At 40.2% G+C, this 23,952-nt stretch overlaps 1 protein-coding gene across 1 annotated transcript in view; it reads left to right on the forward strand.

The window, feature by feature from the left end:
* MMS22L (MMS22 like, DNA repair protein) overlaps window positions 1–23,952 on the forward strand; it is a 95,681-nt gene that overhangs the window by 43,643 nt on the left and 28,086 nt on the right. Inside the window, exon 15 of the mRNA XM_075414341.1 lies at window positions 21,522–21,712. Within this exon, the coding sequence (XP_075270456.1) occupies window positions 21,522–21,712 (191 nt within the window). The remainder of the gene's footprint in view (window positions 1–21,521; window positions 21,713–23,952) is intronic.

Consider the following 23,952-nt stretch of genomic DNA (forward strand, 5'->3'; position numbering starts at 1 on the left):
TTTATCTCTAATCGGGGTTAATTAAAGCCTTAGGGCAATGCTGAGACCCTGCCAATGGCTGGAAGGTACAGACATAATCAAGGCTGCAGCCCCGCACTGTAGGGAACGGAGAGGTAGCCATGGGCTTGTCGCAGGCTCTGATAATACAGCTGGGCTAATTCTTTCTGAAAAGTACGAGTGAACTTGTTTTTTGTCAAATAGTTCTGTTCGTTTATTAATTTCTGGCTGTTATCGAAGAGTGGTATGAAGTCGTTGGTTTAATATGTGTTTAATATGTGTACTTGCAAGTCCATGTTAAGAAACAGAAACCTTCTGGTTCTGTGTATGGTGATGCCTGGACTGCACAGGCAGCCTTGGCAGCCATTATGCACGCAGCAGGGGCGTTCGCTGCTGCAGGGACGCATGGCATCTTTTATTGAGGGGCAGGAGGAGGGAGCTGTAGTATACAGGCAAGTCCGTATATATACTTGCCAGGACAATGAGGTTTTCTTCTACTGCTTTTTGTGGCCTTGTTTTCCTTACAAAAAATCAGCTGTGAGAATAAACGCAAATATTTTCATTGGCGTTCTTTGTTTTCCTGGACAGGAACATATTGATTAGCTTTTGGCAATGGTCATTTGAAAATACTTCAGGAAGTGTTCCAGGTGTCTGCCTCAAACATTTTAAAGCTGCTAAAGATTTGCTCTAAGGGAGTTCCTCCGATTCAGGCCACAGCCATATATTCGAGGGTATTCTGCAATGGCTTGATGTGAGGAGGAAATGCTCTGTGTGTACATGTTCAGTGTTATATTTATGTGGAGTTTTGTATTAGGTACAAAGATGACATCAGAAAGTAAAGCACTGTAATCATCTCTTAAATAATAATTAGCACAGCCATGATAATCCAAATGTCATAGGGAGAGTGAATATATTCAGACAATCCAGGGATTTTACAATGTAATGGTTAGACATTGGGGAGACATGACCCTGTTTAGGGTAACAGGGAGCTATGGTTAATTGATACTAGGATAATCAAACTTTCACTGTTCTATTATTCTGGGACCCTAGGCTTTGCAAGAAAATCTGCACACGTGCTTAGAAAAAAGAAACCCCAAACATACGAAAATAGAAGCCTAAAAGTGAATCTTGATCTTATGCCTGCCTTACCTTGCTGTACTGAATTACTACTATAAGTGTTGAGAAATAATTTATATTGTCTGTAAATCCTTCCTATTTTACATCACAGTGAAAATTCAATACACCTTGATTCTGAGTATTTTGTAAAGATATCTATTTTCCTAAGACATCAAAAAGGACTAGTTTTTTCCAGGTCAAACTCAAAAATTGAAGGTGTTCTTTCCTGCAGCTGAGAAATTTTTGTTGTTTTCTTTCTCGAAAGAAAACCTTTAATATGTGTACGGTCTGAGCATTACAACAAAATACAGTTGATGCAGTCCCCTTTGAGCTTCATTGTCTTCTCCAAGTGTAGAACATCAAGACATAAAATAGTTTCATTTCATTAGAGTTCATTATGAAAGGGTTTCCACTGCACTGCTGTGATACTGAACCTCTGGAATTTCTAATAACTCAGCCTGCCCTCTTGAAGATCTGAAGATTAAATGTAGCATCGCTACTGTCTCTTACTGAAAGTTTTTCTCTCGCTCTCTTTTTTTTTTTTTTTTTTTCCCTCTTCCTTGAAACGGAGTAATTTCTGAAAACTCTCCAGCAATCCTATCTCCATGTAAATTAATACTGTAAATTGTGCTGCTAGTGAGGGTGGAGGGAGTAGTAAGAGTGGGTGGGGGGAGAGAAAAATTAAAATCATTCCAATAAATGGTTTAATTTATGCCTCAGCAGTTAAGCATGCTCCTGGTTAACAGAAATACCCTTCAGCTACACAGGATTTGGGAGGGTTGGAGGGCACTCATTTGCACATAAATAGCCATTAACTGATAAATTCCCAGAGGTCTCCTGTTGCATGCTAGTGGTTCTGACCTACTTAGCTAGCTTAAATTTGTTTTACAGAATTATTATAATTCCATCCTTGGTACTTAAACTTTGTGATTAATGCATGCCTCACAATACAATTAAAGTATAATTACACAGTTTTACAGTTTGCTATCATGGTGTTATTATTATTACAAAGAGCTGGATTTTGCAAATATTAGGAGAATTAGGGTTCTGATACCCATCACTTTGCTGTTATTAAGTGATTATGTTAAATGGGACCCCTTTATGTCTGAAGAATGAAGTGGAGAGAGGGGAATCATTAACTAACATATCAGATGGTTTCTAAGTGATTGAGGAAGAGATGTGTGGTGGGGTTTTTCACACATCTGTAGACGGTAGGTGCAAATACCTTTTGTTCATCTTTGCCAGCTGCTTGTGACATGCTCTAGCAGATCTGTACTTTAGTGCTTAAAAAAGTTTCATACTAAACATCTCATCTCTGTAACATGTTCAAAATCATTTGCATGTGTTAATCATCTGGTTTTATTATACTTCATCGAAGCTTTTTATTACAGGGACAGGTTATCTGTGCCCTTATTAAAAACATTAGCAGCCAGTTACAGAGGTCCGATAGAATACAGGAATCACTAACATTGTTTGAATGTGACCCAGAAATCACTGCTGTACAGCATAATTCTTATGTGCTTTTTTTCTTTGCCAATGCGACTGCACCAGATAACTTAGGTCTTCAACAATTAATACAATTAGCAAATCAAATGACTGAAAAAATTTTTTTAATAGTATTTCCCTATTCCAGTGTAAGTTACAGATCTATTTTTACTTTATCTGTGAATATGTGTTATACTGGAGACTTCACTGGTGGGAAATGGAGTGGTTGACACATTTTCTGGATTACACTTCCCGTCCTTCTAAAGCTCTTAAGGTTACGCTATAAAAAATTTTAGTTATAATTGCACTTTGGAAACTCCAAATGGTGTACAGAAATTGAGTGTTGCACCCTCAAGTCTTGTTTGATCCAGTGTCCTGGATTTATTTTTTGCTTAGTTCCAAAAGCCCGGTTGCTTTTGTGGTTTTCTGTGGTTTTTTTGTTTTTTTTTTTAAGTTGTTCTATTCATTTCTTTAACAATGAAAATATTTCTTCTGTTTAATTCCAGAGAACACAAAGAATAAAAAGCAAATAGAAATCTTTTTCTTAGAATGACTCCTTTCACATCTGTAATTTTAGTCTGTATTTATGCTACTACAATGATATAATCTCTGCTTTCGCTGTTATCATTTGCTGTCAGTGAGCTCAGAAAACATTGGTCATTATTACTGATGCATGGAAGCATGCGATCAGGTAGCCAGTAATTATGCGTGGAAGAATTTACTATATTTCAGTGCTTCCTACTTGAATATTCGTGAACTCTTTTTTTTTCCAGTGTTATAAAAAAATACTGCATTGAAGTGATTTAAATCATTTTCATGTGGCACAGCAAAAATGCAAAGGCACATTACCAGAAAGAAATGGTCAGCAGTAAGAGCTGTTTTGCAAAGTTGGCTTGCAACAACTGCCACACGATGTGGAGAAAACAGTTATCCTGTAATAATAAGACTAATGAATTCAGAAATCCATTGATTGAACAGGCTCTGGGTAGATTATGTGCAGGCTTGCTTCAAGGAGAGGAATTTATGAAATGTTTGCCGCATCCAGCAAGCACTGCTGCTATAATACAGCTGCCTCCTCAGTGGTTTGCTTTGATCCTGTGGAATGAAAGGACAGGAGGATCAGCTCAGGTCTAAATGAGATTACAGCTGGTTCGGCAGCTTATCTGGTCTAATGCCAACTAGTGTGGCTTTGCACGTCCTAAGGGGTTTACAACAGAAACTGTTTATTGAGTATCATCGGTTTACTCAACACAAGCAGGCTAATCCTTCCCAGCCTCAGCATGTTGTAGGATTGTGCATGAGCCAAACCAAAAGCTGGTGTAGCCAGGGCCTCCAGAGCCCTTTGTCTCGCTTCATATTGATTTTTTTTTTACCTGTGTTAAAGACAGTAAAAAAATAAAACCAATAACCAGCCCTATTGTGAGCAAAAGGTTAATCTGACCTAAAATCTTACAAAAGCATCTTTTAACCCTAGAAGGCATGGCAGCCTTTCTCTGACTTTTCACTCAAGGGATTTTCTAGTTTAAGGTTTTGAAGAGCAAAATAAGAAAAACAGCTTAAACATTTAACCCTATGTGTCCTGCAAGGTCTCTGAATTCTTTTAGCAGCCTCATAGAAAACTTTATAAACAGTTACTTCTGACATTATTAACTATTATGTGTGTCATCTGTCTGTGGTAGGTGATGCTGTGTAGCAAGGACGTGACATGCTGAACACAGGCAGAGTAGTAAGAGCTGGTAGGTGTCCTGAGGCTCATGCTGTTTTTTCGTTGTAGTGGTTTTTATGCAAAAACAGCAGAAAATGCCATTATCATCTGCTTTCTCAAAAAAAAAAAAAAAATAAGAATTAGGTGAGTGCATCTTAAGGAATTCAAAAAAGTACCAAACAGGCCCATAGAAAAAAATTGTGCTGCAAGTTTTTAAACAGCATCCATTTCTGGTTTGGTATGAAATACAATGGAATATTAGATATAAGAACACTTTATTGAGCGTGTTTCCTGTCTGAGGTGAGTCTTTCTTTGCAAGACATTGTAGCATGTGTCAGATTACTATAAATCAAATGTTTTTTACAGTGTATAGAGAGACTAGATTAAACTCTAGGAAGCCTTGCAGAGTAGTAGCAATACCTTTGCACTGAAAAGAAACACAGCAAGTTATTGAATCTGCATTGTTGGAATTATGTAGGAATTGATTAGATACCTGGATTTGTATACTGTATACGTTCGCTATGTGTATTATTGGGAGTAATTAAATCAGTTAATAATAATAATAATCTCTTCCCGTGAAGCAGGGAAGAGAATTTGGTGGCATACCTGTCTGTCATCGACTGCATGTGGCAGACTTCAACTAGGAACTGTTTTGAAGACTTGAATACTATCTAAAAGAAAAGATGGCAGTAACTGTAGGAGTTATGAATGGCTGTTTTCTGTTTACTTCACCTAACTGGCATGAATGTGCATTTTAAGCTATATGTAAGCAAAAGGGTTACCATGGATACCATGGAGGCATTATGAGCATTGTGTGGGGAAACTGCTAAAATTATGTTAAAGATAAACATGAACTTTACTAATACTTAAGCCTAATGGACAAGATGTGTACAAGTTTAAAATGTAGTATTTATCCAATCACTTGTGTTTTATCAAATCTATTCTTAAAGCAATAGGTTGCTCTCATGTTGTGCTACACTTTTAGCACATTTGGAGATAAAAGCTATTGTTGGTGATTGCTTAAAGTCTTTGTTCAATCATCTGAACGGTGCAAATCAAAGCATTTTGTCAGACTGTGAGAAGTTTCACCTGGATAATGCTTCCCACACACGCAGGTCACCAAATAAATTATGTGCACGGTTTTACAGCCTAGCTGGTGCTGGAAGTTAAATGGATGCCCAGTGGTAGAACTCATAAAACATTTTCCTGTTAACATGACCAGGCAGAATTGACATTGTTGATGGTAGCTTTGATCTAATAAACTATCAGTTCTAACAGTGATTTTTTTACTGTGTTTCAGAGGGGGTGATGATAAAAGTTTAGCAAGCCTACGGTTCTTTCTGGAATGCAGAAAATTAGCTCTACTGTCTGTATTACCAAATGTGCAGAACAATGTTAGTAGGGGGTGTTTTGTACCCAAAGTAATCTCCTTCGCTAAAAAGATGTGTTACGCAAACAGCGTCCTTTAACACAAGAGATACTCCATAAAGAACAGAATTGATTTTTCAGGAAGGAAATAGAATACTTGGAAACAAGTTACTTCATTATCTTGAGCACAAGTTTGCCTGCCTTCCAAAATCTCTTTTCTCTCTTGGAGAGAAACATTTTCCTAAACCACTTACAGTATATGACTCCCAGCAGGTTGCTAGAGAGTATCCATATGCATATAGCTTTTCATTTTCTGCAAAGGCAGCTAGAGGAGCTAGAGCGAAAGAGTTTCATTTTAAAAAAGAAAAACTTTATTTGAACGATGCTTCCTCTCTCTGTTACAGTGTTTTAAACTAAGAGAAACGCAGAAAAGTATTGTCTCAGTCTTCCTACCTGAAAAATAAGATTGGCGTGATAACAAAGTGTTATACACGTAATGGTAAGACAGGTGTGTTACTGGAAATTATATTCAGAATGTATAGCTGTGGGTAGTAGTACTTCTAGTTTGTTTGTTTTCAGTATTTGGTATTTATATTCTGATACTGTTCCTTTACCTCCCCTCAGGACTTTGTGTAGTTATCCTCCAAGTCCATTTCACATTTCCTGATCAAATCAGGAAAATTCAACCAAGATGACACTAACTCAACATTTGCATTTCTGCAGCCAGGATGGCTATTTTACCAGTTTCTCTCTCTCTCCTTGGTACTTGAGTCTGGGTGAGAACATGCTCAGTGAGAGAAACTGCATTTCTAAGGCCATGCTAGATAAAGGAGAACAGTTGGGAGATGTGGTGAAGTTGATCTCAGTGAATTTGTTTCAAACAATTTGCCAAACTTTGATTTTTTTCATAGTGTGGCTAAAGAAGAATTTTAATGATTCTTACATGGCCATAAATTTACCATCACATCTATCAAACTGTAAGCTTTTCCAAAGTGATCTGTACACTTGTGATCTGTTTGAAATACTGTGAGCTTAAACAGAGATCCATAATAGCACAGTACGTGAGTGCCTGTTCCCCAGTGCGGGGAGTCCCATCAGCACTGGGAGTCCGTTAAACTACTGGGCTCTAAACTGTAAGGAATTGTCTATTCAAGGTCAACCTGTTAAGCTTTAAATTTTTTTTTTTATCTCTTTACTGTGTGAAAAAATACTTTTTAAAATGTGTAAACAATAGTTTACAGAAGATATGAACCTGTACCATCATTATAATTCTCTGTCAACTGGTGCTACCCTGATCTCAGAGTCCCACGGAAGAGCTAAAGGCAGGATTTGATTGTACTTAAAAATGGATTTCAGTACTTGCTTTTCAGAACCAGGTGATTTGCATTCTAGTCACATTGCGTAGTTATCATTTCTTGTGGAATTTTTTTGCAAACAAAAGACAGTAAGGAATTGGTAAAAAAAGGCTGAGCTTGTAAAAATTCATAAAATTTGTTGTATCAGAGTCTGGCTCATTGTGTAGCTATAGACAGCTACACTTCATTGCTCTCCTGGTGTTCCAGAAGAATGTGTTTCAAGTAAATTATGTTGTATAAGTAAGCAGCACAAGAAAAACACTGAGATACTGATTTAAGTCCTGCAGCGGACCAGCAATATGATTGGGGGTCTAGAGACACTCCTCGTGAGGAGAAGGAGACAAAGCAGAGTTTGGTCATCCTTAGGAGAAGAAGGCTTGGGTGGGAGGCGGCGGGGGGAAGGCGTTTTATTCTTTTGTACAACAGTCTGATGAAGGGGTTATAGATACGATGGAATCGGACCCTTCACAGAGGTGTATAGTGGTAGGAAGCAACGGACTGAGATTGTGATGAAGGAAGTTTTTATTAGATATGAGGATAACATTTTCACAGGATAGTCAAACATGGGAACAAGTTTCTAAGTCAGTTTGTAAAATTTGCCTTCTTAGGGTTATTCAGGACTGGCCTTGCTTTGAGCAGGGGCTGGACCAGGTGACCTCTAGAGGTCCCTTCCAATTTAGGGTTTTCTGTGACTCTAGCTTTTAATAAAAAAAACCGCAAAACAAACAAAAAAACCCACCCCCCCTCCAAAAAAACCCAAAACCCAAACCCACAAACAAAACCCCCTCAACCAGAAGTCCTATTTAACACACAAAATCAAGAAGACAACAAATTTTAGAAGTTTTGCTCTTGCAGAAGAGTTCTGCAGAAGATACCTGTTTGCAAGCTGCAGTTTGTCTCTGTGTTATTAACATGACCAAAATCAGAAGCACTCTTTTTTCCACTTTAGCATTTCTACTTTATTTCAATTTGTCACATAAACTGGCATTCTGATTCTCACTATAAATTATACTCCACATATGATTCATTTTATAATGATGTGGAAGGTTTCCATATACCTTCATCAAGGTTTTGAGCCAGCAAGGTGCCCCTGTGGCAAAGAAGACTGATGGCATCCTGTGTTAGGCAGAGCAGTGCCAGCAGGTGGAGGGAGGTGATTCCCTTTCTGCGCAGCACTGGTAAGGCCGCACCTGGAGTGCTGTGTCCAGGTCTGGGCTCCCCAGTAAATGCGAAATGTGGACACACTGGAGAGAGTCCAGTGAAGGGCTACGAAGATGAGTATGGGACTGGAGCTTCTCTCCTGTGAGGAAAGGCTGCGAGAGCTGGGACTGTTCAGCCTGGAGCAGAGAAGGTTCTGGGGGATCTTATCACTGTGTAGAAATATCTGAAGGGAAGGTGTGAAGAGAATAGAGCCAGGCTCTTTTCAGTGGTGCCCAGTGACAGGAAGAGAGGTGATGGGCACAAACTGAAACACAGGAGGCTCCCTCTAAACATCAGGAATTTTTTCCACTGTGAGGGCGACCGAGCACTGGCACAGGTTGCCCAGAGAGGTTGTAGAGTCTCCATCCTTGAAGGTATTCAGAAGCCATCTGGACATGGTCCTGGGCAACTGGCTGTAGGTGGTCCTGCTTGAGCAGGGAGATTGGACCAGATGGCCTGCAGAGGTCACTTCCAACCTGAAGCAGTCTGTGATTCTCTGATTTCTCAGTAGGAATGGAGAACATAGGTTTTGTACTCAACAGTATGTGTTCGAGGCAGGGCTACTGCATATAATACTAGGCTATTGTTTGGTGTATGGCATCTTTTTACAACTTTGCACGCAAAGAGCTGACATAGGCCTTGATGGGGTTGAGTGGATCTTTCTTGTGAATATTTTGAAGAAAGGTGGTCTTTAACAGGGAGCAAATGGTACTAAGCTTATTTGCTGTGACCTGCAAGTCTCTGGTTGTAATTCCATCCTGCTCTGATGGCAAGAAGGAAGAGCTGTTATGGAAGGTTGTTAAAAATGATCTCATGTGGCAGCAGTGATTTGCTGTTTTCAGCTAAATACATAGCAGCTAATACTGTCTGTTCCCTGTATGACGGATACTAGCATTTATGTTGCTAATAAGCTATGAACTTGAATAAAGATCATCGGAAGTGATCTAGACTTCCTGTTCTGGCAAATATGAAATACTTTGGAAACCAAATTTAGCCTCATTTAAAAAAAAAAATTATGTCCCTGTAATTCAAAATTACAGAAATGTAGTTATGATTTCTCAGTAGTTTTCTAATAAATCTTATATATAAAAGATGACCTTTGTTTAAAACAAATGAACAAAACCCTCAAAACCAGAGTGAAGTGTCTCACGGTCAGGGCTGATCACAGAGCCTCCACTGACTCCTGCAAAACCACCCCACCCCCCCATCAATAGTGGAGAAGTGTGTTTTGTGTTTTTCTTTTAAACTCTCATTGTGTAGGTGATGTGCCTGCAGACCCTGCCCTCATGACTGAATGTCTGCCTCCGGTAAGGAACATATTTCAATTGTGTGATGGACATACTTTGAATCCTATGGTGGGGCAGACTTTAGCTTTCCTGGGTCAGGTTATGTGGCTCCCAGCTCACTGGCAGCTCTGGGAGGACCCTTGCTAACAGTGCAGCAGCGGCTGAGACACGTTTACTGTTCTGAAGTTTTGCATGTGCCATGGGTATTTATTGGGGAATTTTGTCTTGCTTTGATCAAAGCTAATTGTAATATCAGTCTGTTACAAGGACTGGTATTCAAAATAAGGCTTTTAAGAATTGAAATTGAGCTATTTTCAGTTCTGTGAAATTTCAATGATTTAGAAATATTAAGTTTAGTTTAGGTGTGTTTTTTTGCATGTATGTGAACTAAAAAGGAGAAAAACAACAGCTTATGATAGTATCAGTTTCAAATGCATCCTGTCCATTTTATTTTTCCTTTATTTTTCTCTATTTATTCTTTCAAAGGATTAAAAAATTCTGAATCTGACCTATGCTGAAAGGCTGCTTAGGCAAACTAAATGTCTTTTTAACCATTTGCCTTTTCTGTGTTGTTTCTTGAAAGAACGGAGCACTGACTTACCTGTTCAAAATGTCAAGGTGACTCCCAGTGCCTTGAATGGTGCTGAACCAAGCACAGAGCGCTTGAATGGCTGAGCCCTGCTGCCAAAATGAGGGCCTGGACTGATGCTCCTGGGACTTCAGATTTTGGGCCAGCAGAGAGTGAGTGTGTGTGTGTTCCTGTTTATACTTTGTATTAAAGACAGGAAGAAAACTGTGATCTTAGCATATGCCTGTGTAGTACAGGGGAGAAGGTAACTTGGCTGAATAGCGGTGAAGGTAATGAAGGAGAACTGCAGCTGCGCTCAGATGAGCTGTCTGTTTTTCCCAAGACCATTCCATAAGCTGAAATGTGAACTAGTCGCAATGAATTAACGGAGGTTGTGTTGCCTTTGCTGCTCTGGCAACCTTGTCTTGGTTAAGTGTGCCACAGAGCTGTTGTCTTTTCCTAACCACAAATTTGCTAGGGTGGCTGAAGCAGATGTAATATTCCCTCCCAGCAGACGTAGCCAAAGCAGGCTAGAGCTTTGTTGTTTGCATTTAAATTATGGTCATAACAACGTGGGTTTTTTGGTGATGTAGTTAAACCCTTTGAGAAAGGGTTAAGGAGAAAGTGCTAACTAATATTCTACGGCTTTGAATGTTTGGCTTTTTCTGTACCTTTGTGTTTTAGGGCTGTGTGTCTGTTCTTGTTAATATCTTTACTTTGTCTTTGAGCGTAGTAAAGATGATGGGTATTTCTTGTTCTTCCTGTATATTTTAAAAGTATTACCGAGCATACACAACATGCTGTCACAGTGAACACAGGGTTCTCTATTACTGTGCTTAGCTACAGAGAGGATTATATTAAACTCGGTAACCTTGCTGAAGCCCCTTTGTACGTTGCTGCTATACTGATAATCTTCACATGATTCAACTACAGATGAAAACCTTTTATTCACAGCATTAACGCTTTCCATCCTAGTGAAGATGAGAAAGTTTGATATCAGCAGATGAGCTCTTTGATGTACAGATAATTTTTTTCTTTTATGATTATTATTAGTGTGGTCCTGCAGATGTTACCTTGCACATTTCTTCACCTGGGCATATACTCGTCAAGCCTAGCCATTCAAAAATGGGTAAAACAATTTATTGATGAATGAATTAGTGGTTAACTAAGGGACTGTTATGCTGTTTAATTGCTGACAAAATAGTGCTTTAGGAAAATATTTGTGTTCTAAAATAAACCCACACTAACATTTTAGAGTAATTAAGAAAAACATTTCCAGGTGTTCCACATCTAATAATAAAGAAACAGCATTACCTATGTATCAGTAGATTGAAGGAGCAATGGAAGATTTGTTGACATTTTGTATCTGTGATGAATGCAGACCTGTTAATGAACAGCTTTCCTCTAAAATGTAAAGTTAAATGAGTAGAAAATCATGGAAACTTGGTGCCCCTTCTTCAGTATTGCGCATTGTAGAATCACAATTTTGGTGACATAGCTTTGCCTCTCTTTCAAGTAAAAGGGAATCCAGCCAGTAAAGAATTTCAAGCTTTGTTTCATTTTTCTTTGTCCATGATTTTATTTTATGCTAGTTCTTTTCCAAATACTAGCTGCTTCTTGTAATTTAATAAGAAGTGTTTCAGATAGACTGCTGGCCCAGTTCTCCATATATTTAAGACCTTCATCAAGCCACCAGTACAAAATTCTTGACAGCTTTCCCTTGCATCTCATGATCACGGCATCTCTTTGGCCTGGACCATTGCAAGTCTCATTGCATCCACAGCTGTCTGGGAGAGTCAGAAGGACAGGACAGGCTGATCATAACACATTCCAGGTCTCTCTCGTGCCACGTAGTGCAGGGGGGAAAGGTCACTGCAGGAAGAATGTGATGAAAGAAGTAGTATAACAGAGGGTGGAGAGCTGGCTGTGCGTGGAGGTCACTTCATTTCTGGTTTTCTTTTTTCCGAGTTAAACTTTTCAGCAGTTGCCGCCAGTCCACTTTCCTATTTGAAGGATTTGTACATTTCTTACTGCAACCCCAAGAGTTTTGAAATAGACTTTCTTTATCCTCTTGACTCTACCAAGTCTGTTGGTGGTGTCCTGGGAACTGTTGCTGCTCTCCAGTGAAGGGTGGGAATGTTCAGGCTAGTGCTGCTTTGGCCTTTGTGCAACTTTAGCTTTCCACTAGAAAAAAGTAAAGGAGTATATGTGAATTGCATCTGGATATTGAGTCGTCTTTGTCACTCCTGTGTGCTACTTCCTTCTAAAAGTCCAGAAGATGGACTCCCAAAGAATGAATACATTTGACGTTTCAAGGGATGGCTGTGTTCAGAGATGCTGCAGCTGGACAAACTAACATCTCTTACTTTGAACGCGTGGTTTGAAAACTCTGGAATGGATTAGGTCGTGGTCGCTTTTACCAGTTTTAGTGATTCTTTGATTGGGAAAATGGATCAAGCAATGAGAGGTAGCTTTGCTGGTTACATATCCCAACATAACGTATTTTTGTTTCCATATTACTGCTGAGAAGAAACCTGTCTTAAACCCCGAGACTTTCAGTTCACTTTTTTCTGTGCTACATGCTGTTTGTTGTGTTACATTTAAATCAAAAGAATTTAGTGAAGAACGTAGATCTACCAAATTCCTCTGTATTGGTTTCAGGCAAAGAGGAACCACATTTCTTGAATCATATTTCTCTGATGAAGCAGCTGCCAAGCTGTGTATTAAAGCATCTGTTGGATTTTTTTTTTGGTTGTTTTTTTTTAAATTGTTAGCAACATTGACTTAAAAGTTGAATACAGTATGTTCTTCATTTTTGCTTATTATGGGGTCAGTTGGAATGGTCATGTTTTGTGTTTTTTTGTTCATTTTTTTTTTTAATATAACCTTAAACTTGGAAAGCTTTGTAGAGAGTCCTGGGTTTGATTTACTTTTTATGTCAGAATGCTTTTAATTGTGCAGTTGGTAGACATACTTGTAGAAGATACATAAAACAAACAAACAAAAATCTCCCAACAAAAATAATAAAAAATATAATTACTTGTGAGAATATTAAAAAATTGTAAGAGCTAGATTCCTTAGTTGTTGATAGTATAATTATTTAAATACTGACAACTTGTGTCATATGTACTAATGCACAGTCTGTTAATGTGAGAAAATATTGCTGCTGCTGGACTTACATTGCAGTCTTTAAAAAGATCTCACATTTTCCCCACTCTTTTGTATGTTTTGGTGAATATCCCAAATAATGTCTGAGAAATGAAACTTGGCTTTACTCTTCAAATCACTAAAAGGAAAAAAGTAGTTGTTTAAAGTGGTTAACTGTTCTTAAAACATTTATATCTTCAAAGATCTTTATGTAGTTTCCTGAATACGTTTAGTAATGAGTAAGGATCATTTGGTTTAAGGTATTTTCTGTTGATATTATTTAACTTGGGAAGGTGACCCTGAGCTGAATTGCAATGTGTGATTTGAATGCCCACGAGCTACTCTTCATTGGTTTGATTGGGGGAAATTACCTGGCTTTCTAATATACTTGTAATTACTCTGCTTATATAAATTGTCACATTAGAAGCTTCTTAACTGTTGAGTCTGTTCTGTCAGTGATCCACTAACAACAGGAATATACTAGGCTCTTCCACTGAGATTTGAAGATTTATCCCATCAATGAAAGGAATGGCTCTGTTTAAACCTACTGTATCTTCAGCAGGAATGAGTATGTGATCTGCTTCTACTCAGGCAGCAATTGATGTGTTGTAAATTGAAAGGATCTATAGTCCTTTTTGTTTTGTTAATAGGCATTTTTTTCATTTAGGGGAACACAATGCCAAAAGTGTTTTAGAATGTTTAGGGGCGATGTTTTCCTGATGTGGCTGTGGAAAGAACAGAAGACGGTATGGTTCGCATTTTTGGGTGGAGGAAGGTGGAGTATCTTTCACCAATGATTAGCTAAGGTCTTACAGAGAAGCTGTCTGAATTGAAATGCTGCCCCAATGTCTGTGTGAGTCTCTTATAGACTAAGCTGGATGCCCTGCTATTTTTGTTTATCTCTCTCTCTATATATATATACATATCTACACACACACATATACAGAAGTCCTTTAAATTGTGGTCTGAAGCACCTCAATCCTGGAGTGTTATGGTGATTTAGGCCTGTTTTGACCTTTTACTCCTGAGCGCTAGGGCTTCTGCCTGCCTGCCAGCTCTGTTCAGATGAGCTAGGAGGATGCCAGAACTTGGAAGACTCCTCCTCTCAAATGGTGTAGAGGTCTTCCAAGACACAACAGTCTGATGGCCTACAGTAACGGGTCCAGCTGAGCAGCAGCTTTTTTGGCAAGTACAGATTGTGTATCTTATGAAACCAGCCCCTCTTGCCTCCTATGTCGGACTTTGTCTACTGCTAGCCTAGAGAAAATATGAAGGATTGAATCCTGTGTGTGTCTGGTGGGTCCAGAGACATCTCATAAAGTGTCATGAAGAACAGAAAACGGTGCTTAAACCCATTGTGCAGTCTCACTGCTGAAGATGCGTACTTCAGCATGTTTGTTTAGGGGTTTTTGTTTTGTAAATAACAATAGATAGCGTGAATTATTAAATATCTGTTACCTAGTGGTTGGGACATAATACTGAGAGGGAAGTATCTCGTGGGTCGCATTCTTTGTTCTGGGATTTCTCATTTTTATCCAGTGACTGCCTTAACATAAAACTCTCGGTCCAAGAGTGAGCCCAATTCCAAAACTGGACCCAAGCGCCCTCCACCCCGAGGTAGTGACTCATTGGTTGTTATAGTGACTTATTGGTTGTTATGTAAAGAAAAAGTGTATTCCAGGTTTTAAAATTAAGGTAGCTACTGCTGTACCTTGTGCAGCATGTCGTTTTTGGTCTGGGTTAGTCATGATCAGATATCTGGGCCTCAGTAGACAGAGATTGTGAGTTAGGTGCTGAGCTCAAGGCATTTGTGTAGCTGAACTGCAAGCACCTAGAGGCCTGCCCAGTCAAAAGAGGGTGATCTGTCAAAGTGAGCAATTTGAGAATTATGATTCAAGAGTCTCAGATCTGTCTGTGCCCTGCTTTTTAACCATTACAACCTTTTATCCCATTGGATCTCATCCAACATTTAAGATCTCACTTTGCATATGCTTCACATTGTTGTGCCTGATGAAGGCATGTTGTAACACTGATATACATGATTTTGTGCAAGTCTGTGCTATAAAAAACTTAAGCACAAATGAAGGAATTAAAGCATTGGATAAAAATCCTGGATGCTACAGTTGTGAAGAGTACCCCTCTTCCCTTGTTAGCCTTCCCTACCTCATCACACCAATCTGCAATCATCGCAGGCGTACATAACCAGGCATATTATTCTGACATCCTTTTTGCAGTAAACATTTAAACATGCAGTTTATTGTGAATTATTGAAGCAGATTAAACTGAAGGAAGAACACTGAAACATGATTTAATAAATACTGAGCTGATGGAAGCATGTTAATGTTTGATAATATTGTATCACGATTTTTCTGTTTGTACAGTGAGCAGTACAGCTCTGGTGGTGATGCTATCACTAGGGCTTACACAACGCTGGCACTTTCACATTAAACTGTGGGGTTTTTCAAATGTTTCTTTTAACGGATGGGAAAATTTATTTTTGGCCTTAAGTTTCTCATGTTGCTTATCTTTCTGAAATCTGTTTTTTAATTCCATAAAGGTGGGTTAAAATTCTGTGCTTTTGGGGTTTTTTTTTGAGTTATTGAGGAGCAAAAAGGCTGTTGCTCAAATATGAATAAGATTTATAGGTACTTTGTATGTATATTGCAGATGTGGAAACAACTTGCGAAGTTCTGATTTGGGGTGCGATTACTTCTGTCCGGTTGCTACTGCAGTCGTACCAGCCTCAATATACTGGGTGCTATATAAAGGGATATGAAAAAGAAATTGTGTCCCAAATTACTTCGAAACAGATGTAAAAGAAGACTCAGGTATTTGAATCAGGCTTGGGTAGAATTTAGCTACCTTCCGTCATGCTTGTTTCACAGCAACAGCCTGCATGTGGAAGTGTCTGGAAGTCTGTAGGCGACTCCGTTTTAACCGCTGAAGTTCCCTGGGTACCGAAACTTGCGTGCCTAGAGACACTAAGGCTGTTTTCACAGGCCTTAGCTGTTTAGCATCAGCTTAGGCATTTTGAGGCCATAAACTAGGTGTTTTAACACTTAAAATTCTTGGAAGCGTGCTGTCAGTATGTCTACTAAACACTCTGATAACCGAGAGTTCAGTGCAGACCTCTGCAACCCTGCCTACCTGCATTCAAAACTGTGGCCAAGAGAAGGAAAGTTCACCTTTTTACGTGTTAGGTCAAGTGATCAGGAAGCCAAAAGCCTTTACCATGAGATGCCTGAAACCCATGTCTACGACTTTCCACCAATCTCTAAGCATGGTTGGTTTGGACACGTTCTTCTTGGAGGAGCTGGGCCGTTGTGGAACCACTGTGCGAGTGGTGTTCCACTTCTGTTGATCCAGATCCATTTCATTTTCATGAATCTGCCTGTATAAGGGAGGTAGGATCAGTTTGTTACTTGTACCTTGGCACAGCTCCATGATCCTGCATGAAAGCAGACTTGAACCCAGATGCAACCATTTTGTCCTTGCCTTTGTGAATGTCGTTATTACAGTCCATACTTAAACTAGCTTGTCTTTTTTGAATGTTTTGAATAATTCTGTATAAAAGTAATTAACTTTAAAAATGTGTTCTCCTTCACACTTCGTGATATGTTTTATGGTGGTATAACAGGTTATGTCTTCAGAAATGTATATGTGTTTAGCATAAACTGCGTGTTTGAAGCACAGATATAAAAATAAGTAAATGCTTATGAACAAATTATAAAGTTGAACAGTGACTTTGTTGACATCGGAGCTGGTATCCGTATGAATCAATGAAATAAGTGCTATAGGTGCAATTTTCTATAACTATCATGTAACTAAATTGCATAATAATCAACTAGTGAATACCCGTACGGGATTATTTTCAAAGGCATATGGAGGGCACGCAAGGATCTTTTTCAGCTTTATCTTGGATAGGACTACTTACTGGAAATGTGTGTGGCTTCTGCCGAAACCTCGCTTTCCAGTTCTGGTCGCCGTAAGAAGCAACAGTTCTGGTGGAATGAAAGGGAGAAATGAGCAGAGGTATTAAAAAAAGTACTGATGTTTTCTGGCATTTGAAGAAAGTGAAAATGGATGAGTAATTTTAAACTAAATTCTGAAATGCTGCTTGGTAAATATTGTTTGGTCACTGAAGCTGAGCTAACTGCTGCGTAGCAGAGATCTCTTGAGTTTTGCACCTGTAGTCGTGGCACAAATTTTGAGTGTATCACTGCAGTGAGATTTATACAACCACAGAAAATATGACTGGATAGATTTCTACAGAAAAGCCCAATGTTTTCTGATAGAGTAGTACTATATATTTCTTTGTGTTAGCAAGTAAGAAGGGAAGGGAAGGCAAAACACCTTTCTGTATGAAATGGAGTAGTGTCAACACTGGCACTTTTATTTTGGATTTTATTTTAATGCTATCTTTATTGTGTAACTTGTTGCTAAGCTTTTCAGCAGAAACAAATATGCTTTTCATTGTAGCTCTTCTGTCATCTTCACTGAAATCAAAACTCTCACTTTATTGTTCCCTGCATCAGCTAATACCCATATCTCTCCAGTTCTTTATGCTGAAATCTTCATAGCTACCCCATAGCTGAAGAAGCCTCAGCTTCCCCCAACCCCTTCTGTTGCTACAACCACCTCTATGGCAACGTTAAAATAGGACCAAGACACAGTGCATTTGCTGCCAAAATACCAAAATGAGAAACTGTGTTGATAATCTTGCAGTGGTGGAAAAAGAGGGAGAATGTTTGGGAAGGATATCTCCAAGTTCAAGTATTATTCAAGTCCACCGATCTGCAGAGAGCACAAAGTCCCTGTTACCTGTCTTTGAATCTGAGCGTGGTGATGGTGCTTTATTTCATTCTACTTGGCCTGACTTTTCCTTGAAAGAACCGATGTTAGTTGTTCAAGTTCTAAAGATCAAAGCCATTGATCATTTTAGAAATACTCATATGTCTCTACCCAATCTCCCTAGATTTTTCCAAGGGTGTTGGTCCTGCAGGTGGTGTTCGTTAATTATTTGTTTGTTTCAACATCAAAAGGTCATTCAGGTCCTTTCAAAAACACTTTCCTGAGCTTAACCTTGGCTGTACTGGGCAGCTGAGTTCTTGGGTGCTGTGGCTGGCCTGGCACAGTCTGGGAGCTGGGGAGTTGGAGGTACTGTCCGTGAGGATACCAGAGCCTGTATTTGTAGTGTGAGGGCCCCTGAGGGTGGTGGTACGTGTCCCTGGCAGTGCTGGTACGAGGAGAGAGGTGGTCTTTCATGTTGGGGAGTTCTGAACCCTTGTAGAGCAAATTAAATGACAGGGTATTAAGTCTGGATGCCAGTATGCAGCCAGTGCAGATTACGGACTAGTAGTGACTTGAGTTTCCATTGTACAGGCAGGCTTCTGCATTTTATGTTTTACTTCTCCAGCATGACCTAAAGTTTCACTCCATTTTAGTAACCTGGGCTTGCAAAGACATGGTTTATGTTTGCAAAAGCATGGGTCATGATTACAGTATCTCCATCCAGATAAACGGCGGCAATTCCTTACCCAGGTGTAGGATGTAGAGAATAATCCTGCATCCTACTGCTGTACCTGTACATCCAGCACAGTCCGCATTCAGGTAGCACAAACATTCCTTTCTTTTATAAACCCAGGGTTTATTTGATCTGATGGCAAAATTAAAAGACACACCTCTTTTTACAGAAACGGGAAATCCACAATTTAAAACAAGTAAAAACCACACTGAGTTATTACCATTGTAATGAGGCAACCGGTGGTTCCAGAGCTCTTAACAGAGTGGAAAACTACATGTATATGGTTTCAGAAATGGAGTGATGTTTGATGGTATGCTTGTCTAGTGTTGGTAAAAGGTAGAAGCCTGAATAAAAAGCAAAATTGTATTTATCCATATTTTTATGGAATTAAAAAAATTTCCTTGTGGGTAGAAGTAGCTGGCTACATGAGCTGCAGCATGTATTGATGCCCCATCGATTCTAAGCATCTACCTTATTGCAAGCATTTGTGTAGGTTACTATGAATAAACATAAATACTGATTTGTACGTGTTGCCCTTCCACTGACACAGAGATGTATTACCTTGCTTTGGAAGTCTGTACACCCTTCTACTTTGCATAGATGGCTAAAGGAGATGCAAGGCACCCTTCTTTGGAGAGGCAGTTCAGAGGAGAGAAAAAGGTCTTTGTGCAATTTTACAGTGTAGCCTGGATGTAAGTAGGGCAGAATTTGGTCCTGTAAGTTTTATTCTCTTGCACTGTGAGGCATCGTGCTTTCCTTTCTTAACAAAATAAACCAAAAAACGTCCTTTATGTTTTTACTGTTAAACTTTTTTTTGTAATGGGCAAAAATATATTTTTAACTTGCTTCTTTAGACCTGCTTTTACTTTTTCATTGTTTGTCCTCTAAACCTCACTATTTCTGCACCCTTTTCTTTGTCCTTTTTTTAATAAGCGATACTCCCAAAGAAGTATTGCTTGACTTTTTATTCTAATCTTGCTTCTATTTCAATTCATGTTGACTTGGAGAATATGCCTAGTAAATAGGAATACCAGCTGATGTACTGAATATAATCCTCAGTTTCTCAGCGTTGATTGTTTTCGCAGCATCCTTAAAGGGTAAGCTGTCTTACTATCCAAATATCATGGCTGGGAAACTGAGGCTAACAAAGGCTGTATGATTTATGTGAAGCCACAGAGGGAATAAATGTCGGGTTTAGAATTCATGGCTTCTGTTCCTGTGTTTGGACTCATGCTGCCTCTCAAAGAAATGCTTGATTCCTCCTAATATTACGTACCCTTCTGTATCTGTTAAATGTAGCCATTCGAAAAGTAGCGGATACTCAATTCTCTCTCTGTCTGTCCAACTGAAACTAACGGATGCCTGCAGGCAGGTGTAAGGTATTGTTACCTTTGACAGCCAGTATGTTTTATGTTTTAAATTACGTGTTGGGCAGAATTTTTGGATACTAATTTGATGTAACGAGATGCGCTCCTAATATCAACCCTAGTGCAGGAAGGCCTTGCAGCCAGCCTACTCTTTGTTTAAAATTATTCCATTTCAGATGTCCTAATGAGTGCTGTGAGTTGTGTAATTCTTTCATAATTTTCCCATCTTCCCAGAAGGCAACTGGGGGCTGGAGTTTTTTTTCTGGTTTTGCTTCGGTTTATTTCAAATTAGAGCAAGCACAGAATGAAGATCTAGGGGAAGAGTTTTGTGAAACACTTGTTATTGTGAGAATGGCAATTAAGAAAAAAAATACTGTAGTCTACAAATGTGAGTGTTAAGGCAAGTCTCGGTTCCTCCGCTGTTTGCCATTATCTTATAAATATCTTGACTCTGACTTTACAGTGCTGTTTATAGAATTTAATAAAGCAAATGTAATAATGCTGCCTGTGCTTTAATGCACAATCTCAATTGAGTTGACCAGAAGATAAATAGGAACAGGAATGATAGTGCGTTCCTACAGATTGTTTTTAATAAGCATGTTATTTAGTTGATCAGCCCAGTGCAGTAATGCCTGCTATCCTGCTCTACCAGACAAATTTATTAATGCTTCTTCCCCCCCCATTTCTCCGAGAACATTGATTCCCTGCAGACATATCTCTATTAAACCTCTAGAAAGTCACAACTTCCAAATTAGATTAAGTAGCAGGACTGGTACTAGAAGAATCAAAGAAAATTGACTGCGTTATTGAATTCGTGCCACGCCGTCTCGGGAAGGGACGGGAGTGCTGTGCCGTGGCGGCTCCGGTCCTCGCTGCGCTGCCGGGGCTGCGGGCAGCGCTGGCAAACCCCGGCCTCTGCCCCGTGTGTCCGGGTAGAAGGGGCCTTCTCTCTTCCCTGGGCCGGGTGTTGCCGCCGAGAAGCAGGTTCCGAAGGGAGCTTTGCGGCTGGTGGAGCTCCCTGGCGTTAAGCGCCGTGCGCAGCCCCGTCCCAGGGACCCCGCTGGCGAACGTTGTGTCAGAGCGCCCGGCCTGGGGCCGGCGGCGGCCCCGCCTGCCGCGAGGTGCGGGCGCTCCTTTCGAAGCCGCCTCTTGCTCGTTCGGAGCTGACGTATTAAGAAGCATGTAATTAACGGCTGGCATCAGTAATTAACGCTAACTTTGTGGTGCTTAATGTGCCATCGTTCATCCGTCAAACAACTGGCGGGCGTCCCGCCTCTGCGTAAAGGCTTTAACTGCGCCCTCGGTTCTCGGGCCCCTCGGTTTAAAGAGGCCGCACGCGCGCTGTTGAAAAGACGCGGGGCGCGCGCGGAGCGAGCGTAACGGCTGTCCTCGTGTCTCCCCAGGAGCGCGCACAGGCGCGCGGGCCCGGGCCGCCCGGCCGGCAGCTGGGCCGGGGGCGCGCCGCTCCCGTCGGCGGCTCAAGAGCGCCACCTGGCGGCTGCCGCCGCGCTCTGGAGGAACTGCTTCCCCTACCTGAAGGGCCAGAGGATGGCGGCGCTGCCGCCGTCCCCACTGCTCGCCGACGCGGCCGCAGGTGAGCGCACACCCTCCCCGCTCCTCCCCGGGGTCGCAAAGCTGGCAGGGGTCTGGGGGGTTTGGGGTGCTTCTGCTCCCGAGTCGTGACTTCGGTGCCCACGGATGCAAAAAGTCGGTCCTGTGCTAAATATCTTGACCAAAAAAAATATTTTTTTATATATAGTATACTATATTTTTTTTATATATAGTATACCATATATATAGTATACACTATTTACATATTATATATATATTGTTTACTCTCTATATAGAATACACACTATAGATACTCTATATATACTCTATATATACTCTAGAGAGTATATATACTGGTGTATATATACACTATATACTAGTATGTAGTGTATACGTATACTATATACTAGTGTATATATACTCTATATAGAGTATACTCTATATGCTACTATATACATACTACACTCTAGTATATATATGGTATGTATAGTATATACTCTATATATAGAGTATATAGAGAGTATCTATAGTGTGTACTCTATATACTACGATGTACACACTGCACTCTAGTATATATATGGTATGTATAGTTTATATTCTCTATATAGAGTATCCATAGTTTGTACTCTATATAGAGAGTATACAATGCATATATAATATGTAAATAGCATACACTGTATATATAATGGCTTTAAGCTAAGGGAGGGTAGATTTAGACTGGATACAAGGAAGAAATTTTTTACCATGGGGGTGGTGAAACATTGGAACAGGTTGCCCAGAGGGGTAGTGGAGGCCCCATCCCTGGAAACATTCAGAGCCGGGTTGGACAGGGCTCTGAGCAACCTGTTCTGGTTGCAGATGTCCCTGCTTACTGCAGGGGGGCTGGGCTAGATGACCTCTAAAGGTCCCTTCCAACCCAAACCATTCTATGATTCATTGATTCTGTACAAGCCTGACCTCTTTCTCCCTGCTAGTCACAGATTATAATCAATGCTGCAAATGTTATACGATATAAATAAGAATAACTTCTTTCACTGTATCTAGAATTTATGTATTTTTGTAGAATTTTGTTATAATTCCTTGAACTGTTCATTATGTTGTTCATTATGGTTGCGATTCAAAGTAATTTTTTTAAAACAGTATTTTACATATGAAGACAGCCTTTAAAAAGTTGATTACATGACCAGTGTTTTTTGCTGAACCTTTATGTTCCTGGTCATAAAACTATTTCATAATTCATTTTAATTATTTCTCTTGCTTCACACTGAAGGGTTTTAGTCTTGAAGTACGACACTGCAGGTCTATGTGGACTGCACCTGCGACAAGTCAGCGTGGCAGTGAATAGGAAGAAAACCCAGCTTGATCTTTGACATCAGTAGCTAGCATGGTATTCTGTAGTTACAGTGAAATCTCTAAATTTTAGTTCAGTGGATACAAGAAGTGAAATATAAAATATTTTTTCCCATCATGATATGAATTAGATAGATTTGTAAATTCAGAAGTACTGAGTGAGTAGTAGAAAAGTTAAAAGACTTCCTCTGAAGCAGCTCTGCAGTAGTTGGTCGGTAACAGTAATGAAGGAGGCAGCGGGCGGCAGCAGTGGTCTCGCGCTGCTGAAGCAGGTGCGGGAAACAGCGGTACAAATCAGAGGAAGAGGTTGCTCGTCTCAAAACTTTCATTTATTTCCTACCGCGGCACATCTTCTTTTTGTTTCCTATTAACACAGTGAAACAGCAGGAACAACCACCTATTACAAACCCTGCTTAGAAGCAGGGGAGCGCAGCTGTGCCCTGCTTTAGCGAGGCGCGTTGGGCAGACCCTCGCCGTGCGGTGCGAGCTGCGTGCCTTGGGGGCTGCAGCCCGGAGGAGAGGCCCGCTCCCGCAGCTCTGCTGCTCCCCTGCGAGGCGCAGAGCCGGGGACGCGCGTCTTCTCCCCCACCCGAGTTGCGTTGCGGCTGGTGCTGCAGCAGCAGCGAGATAATCTGGAAGAAGGCTGGCACACGATTGCTTCCTCACCTGCGGTGGAGCAGGGGCTCAGTATGACCTTCTGGTTTACTCCGAGGCACGTGAGGGAGTGTGAAGTCCTGCATAGCTTAATGTAGTCTTGTTCCTATACCATTAAGTAAAATAGCTTCACTGTTGTTTCTGAAAACTAGCCTTTTCGGTCTAATTCATGCTTCTTAACACATGCAGTTTTATAAATCATTACTTTAGTAAATTAATATTGCACTTAACTTGAATTGGAGAATTTGAGAACTAGTGAGCCCCTTTGTTTCATTGCCC

The sequence above is a fragment of the Opisthocomus hoazin genome, chromosome 2, assembly GCF_030867145.1.
Source record: "Opisthocomus hoazin isolate bOpiHoa1 chromosome 2, bOpiHoa1.hap1, whole genome shotgun sequence".
NCBI lineage: Eukaryota > Metazoa > Chordata > Aves > Opisthocomiformes > Opisthocomidae > Opisthocomus > Opisthocomus hoazin.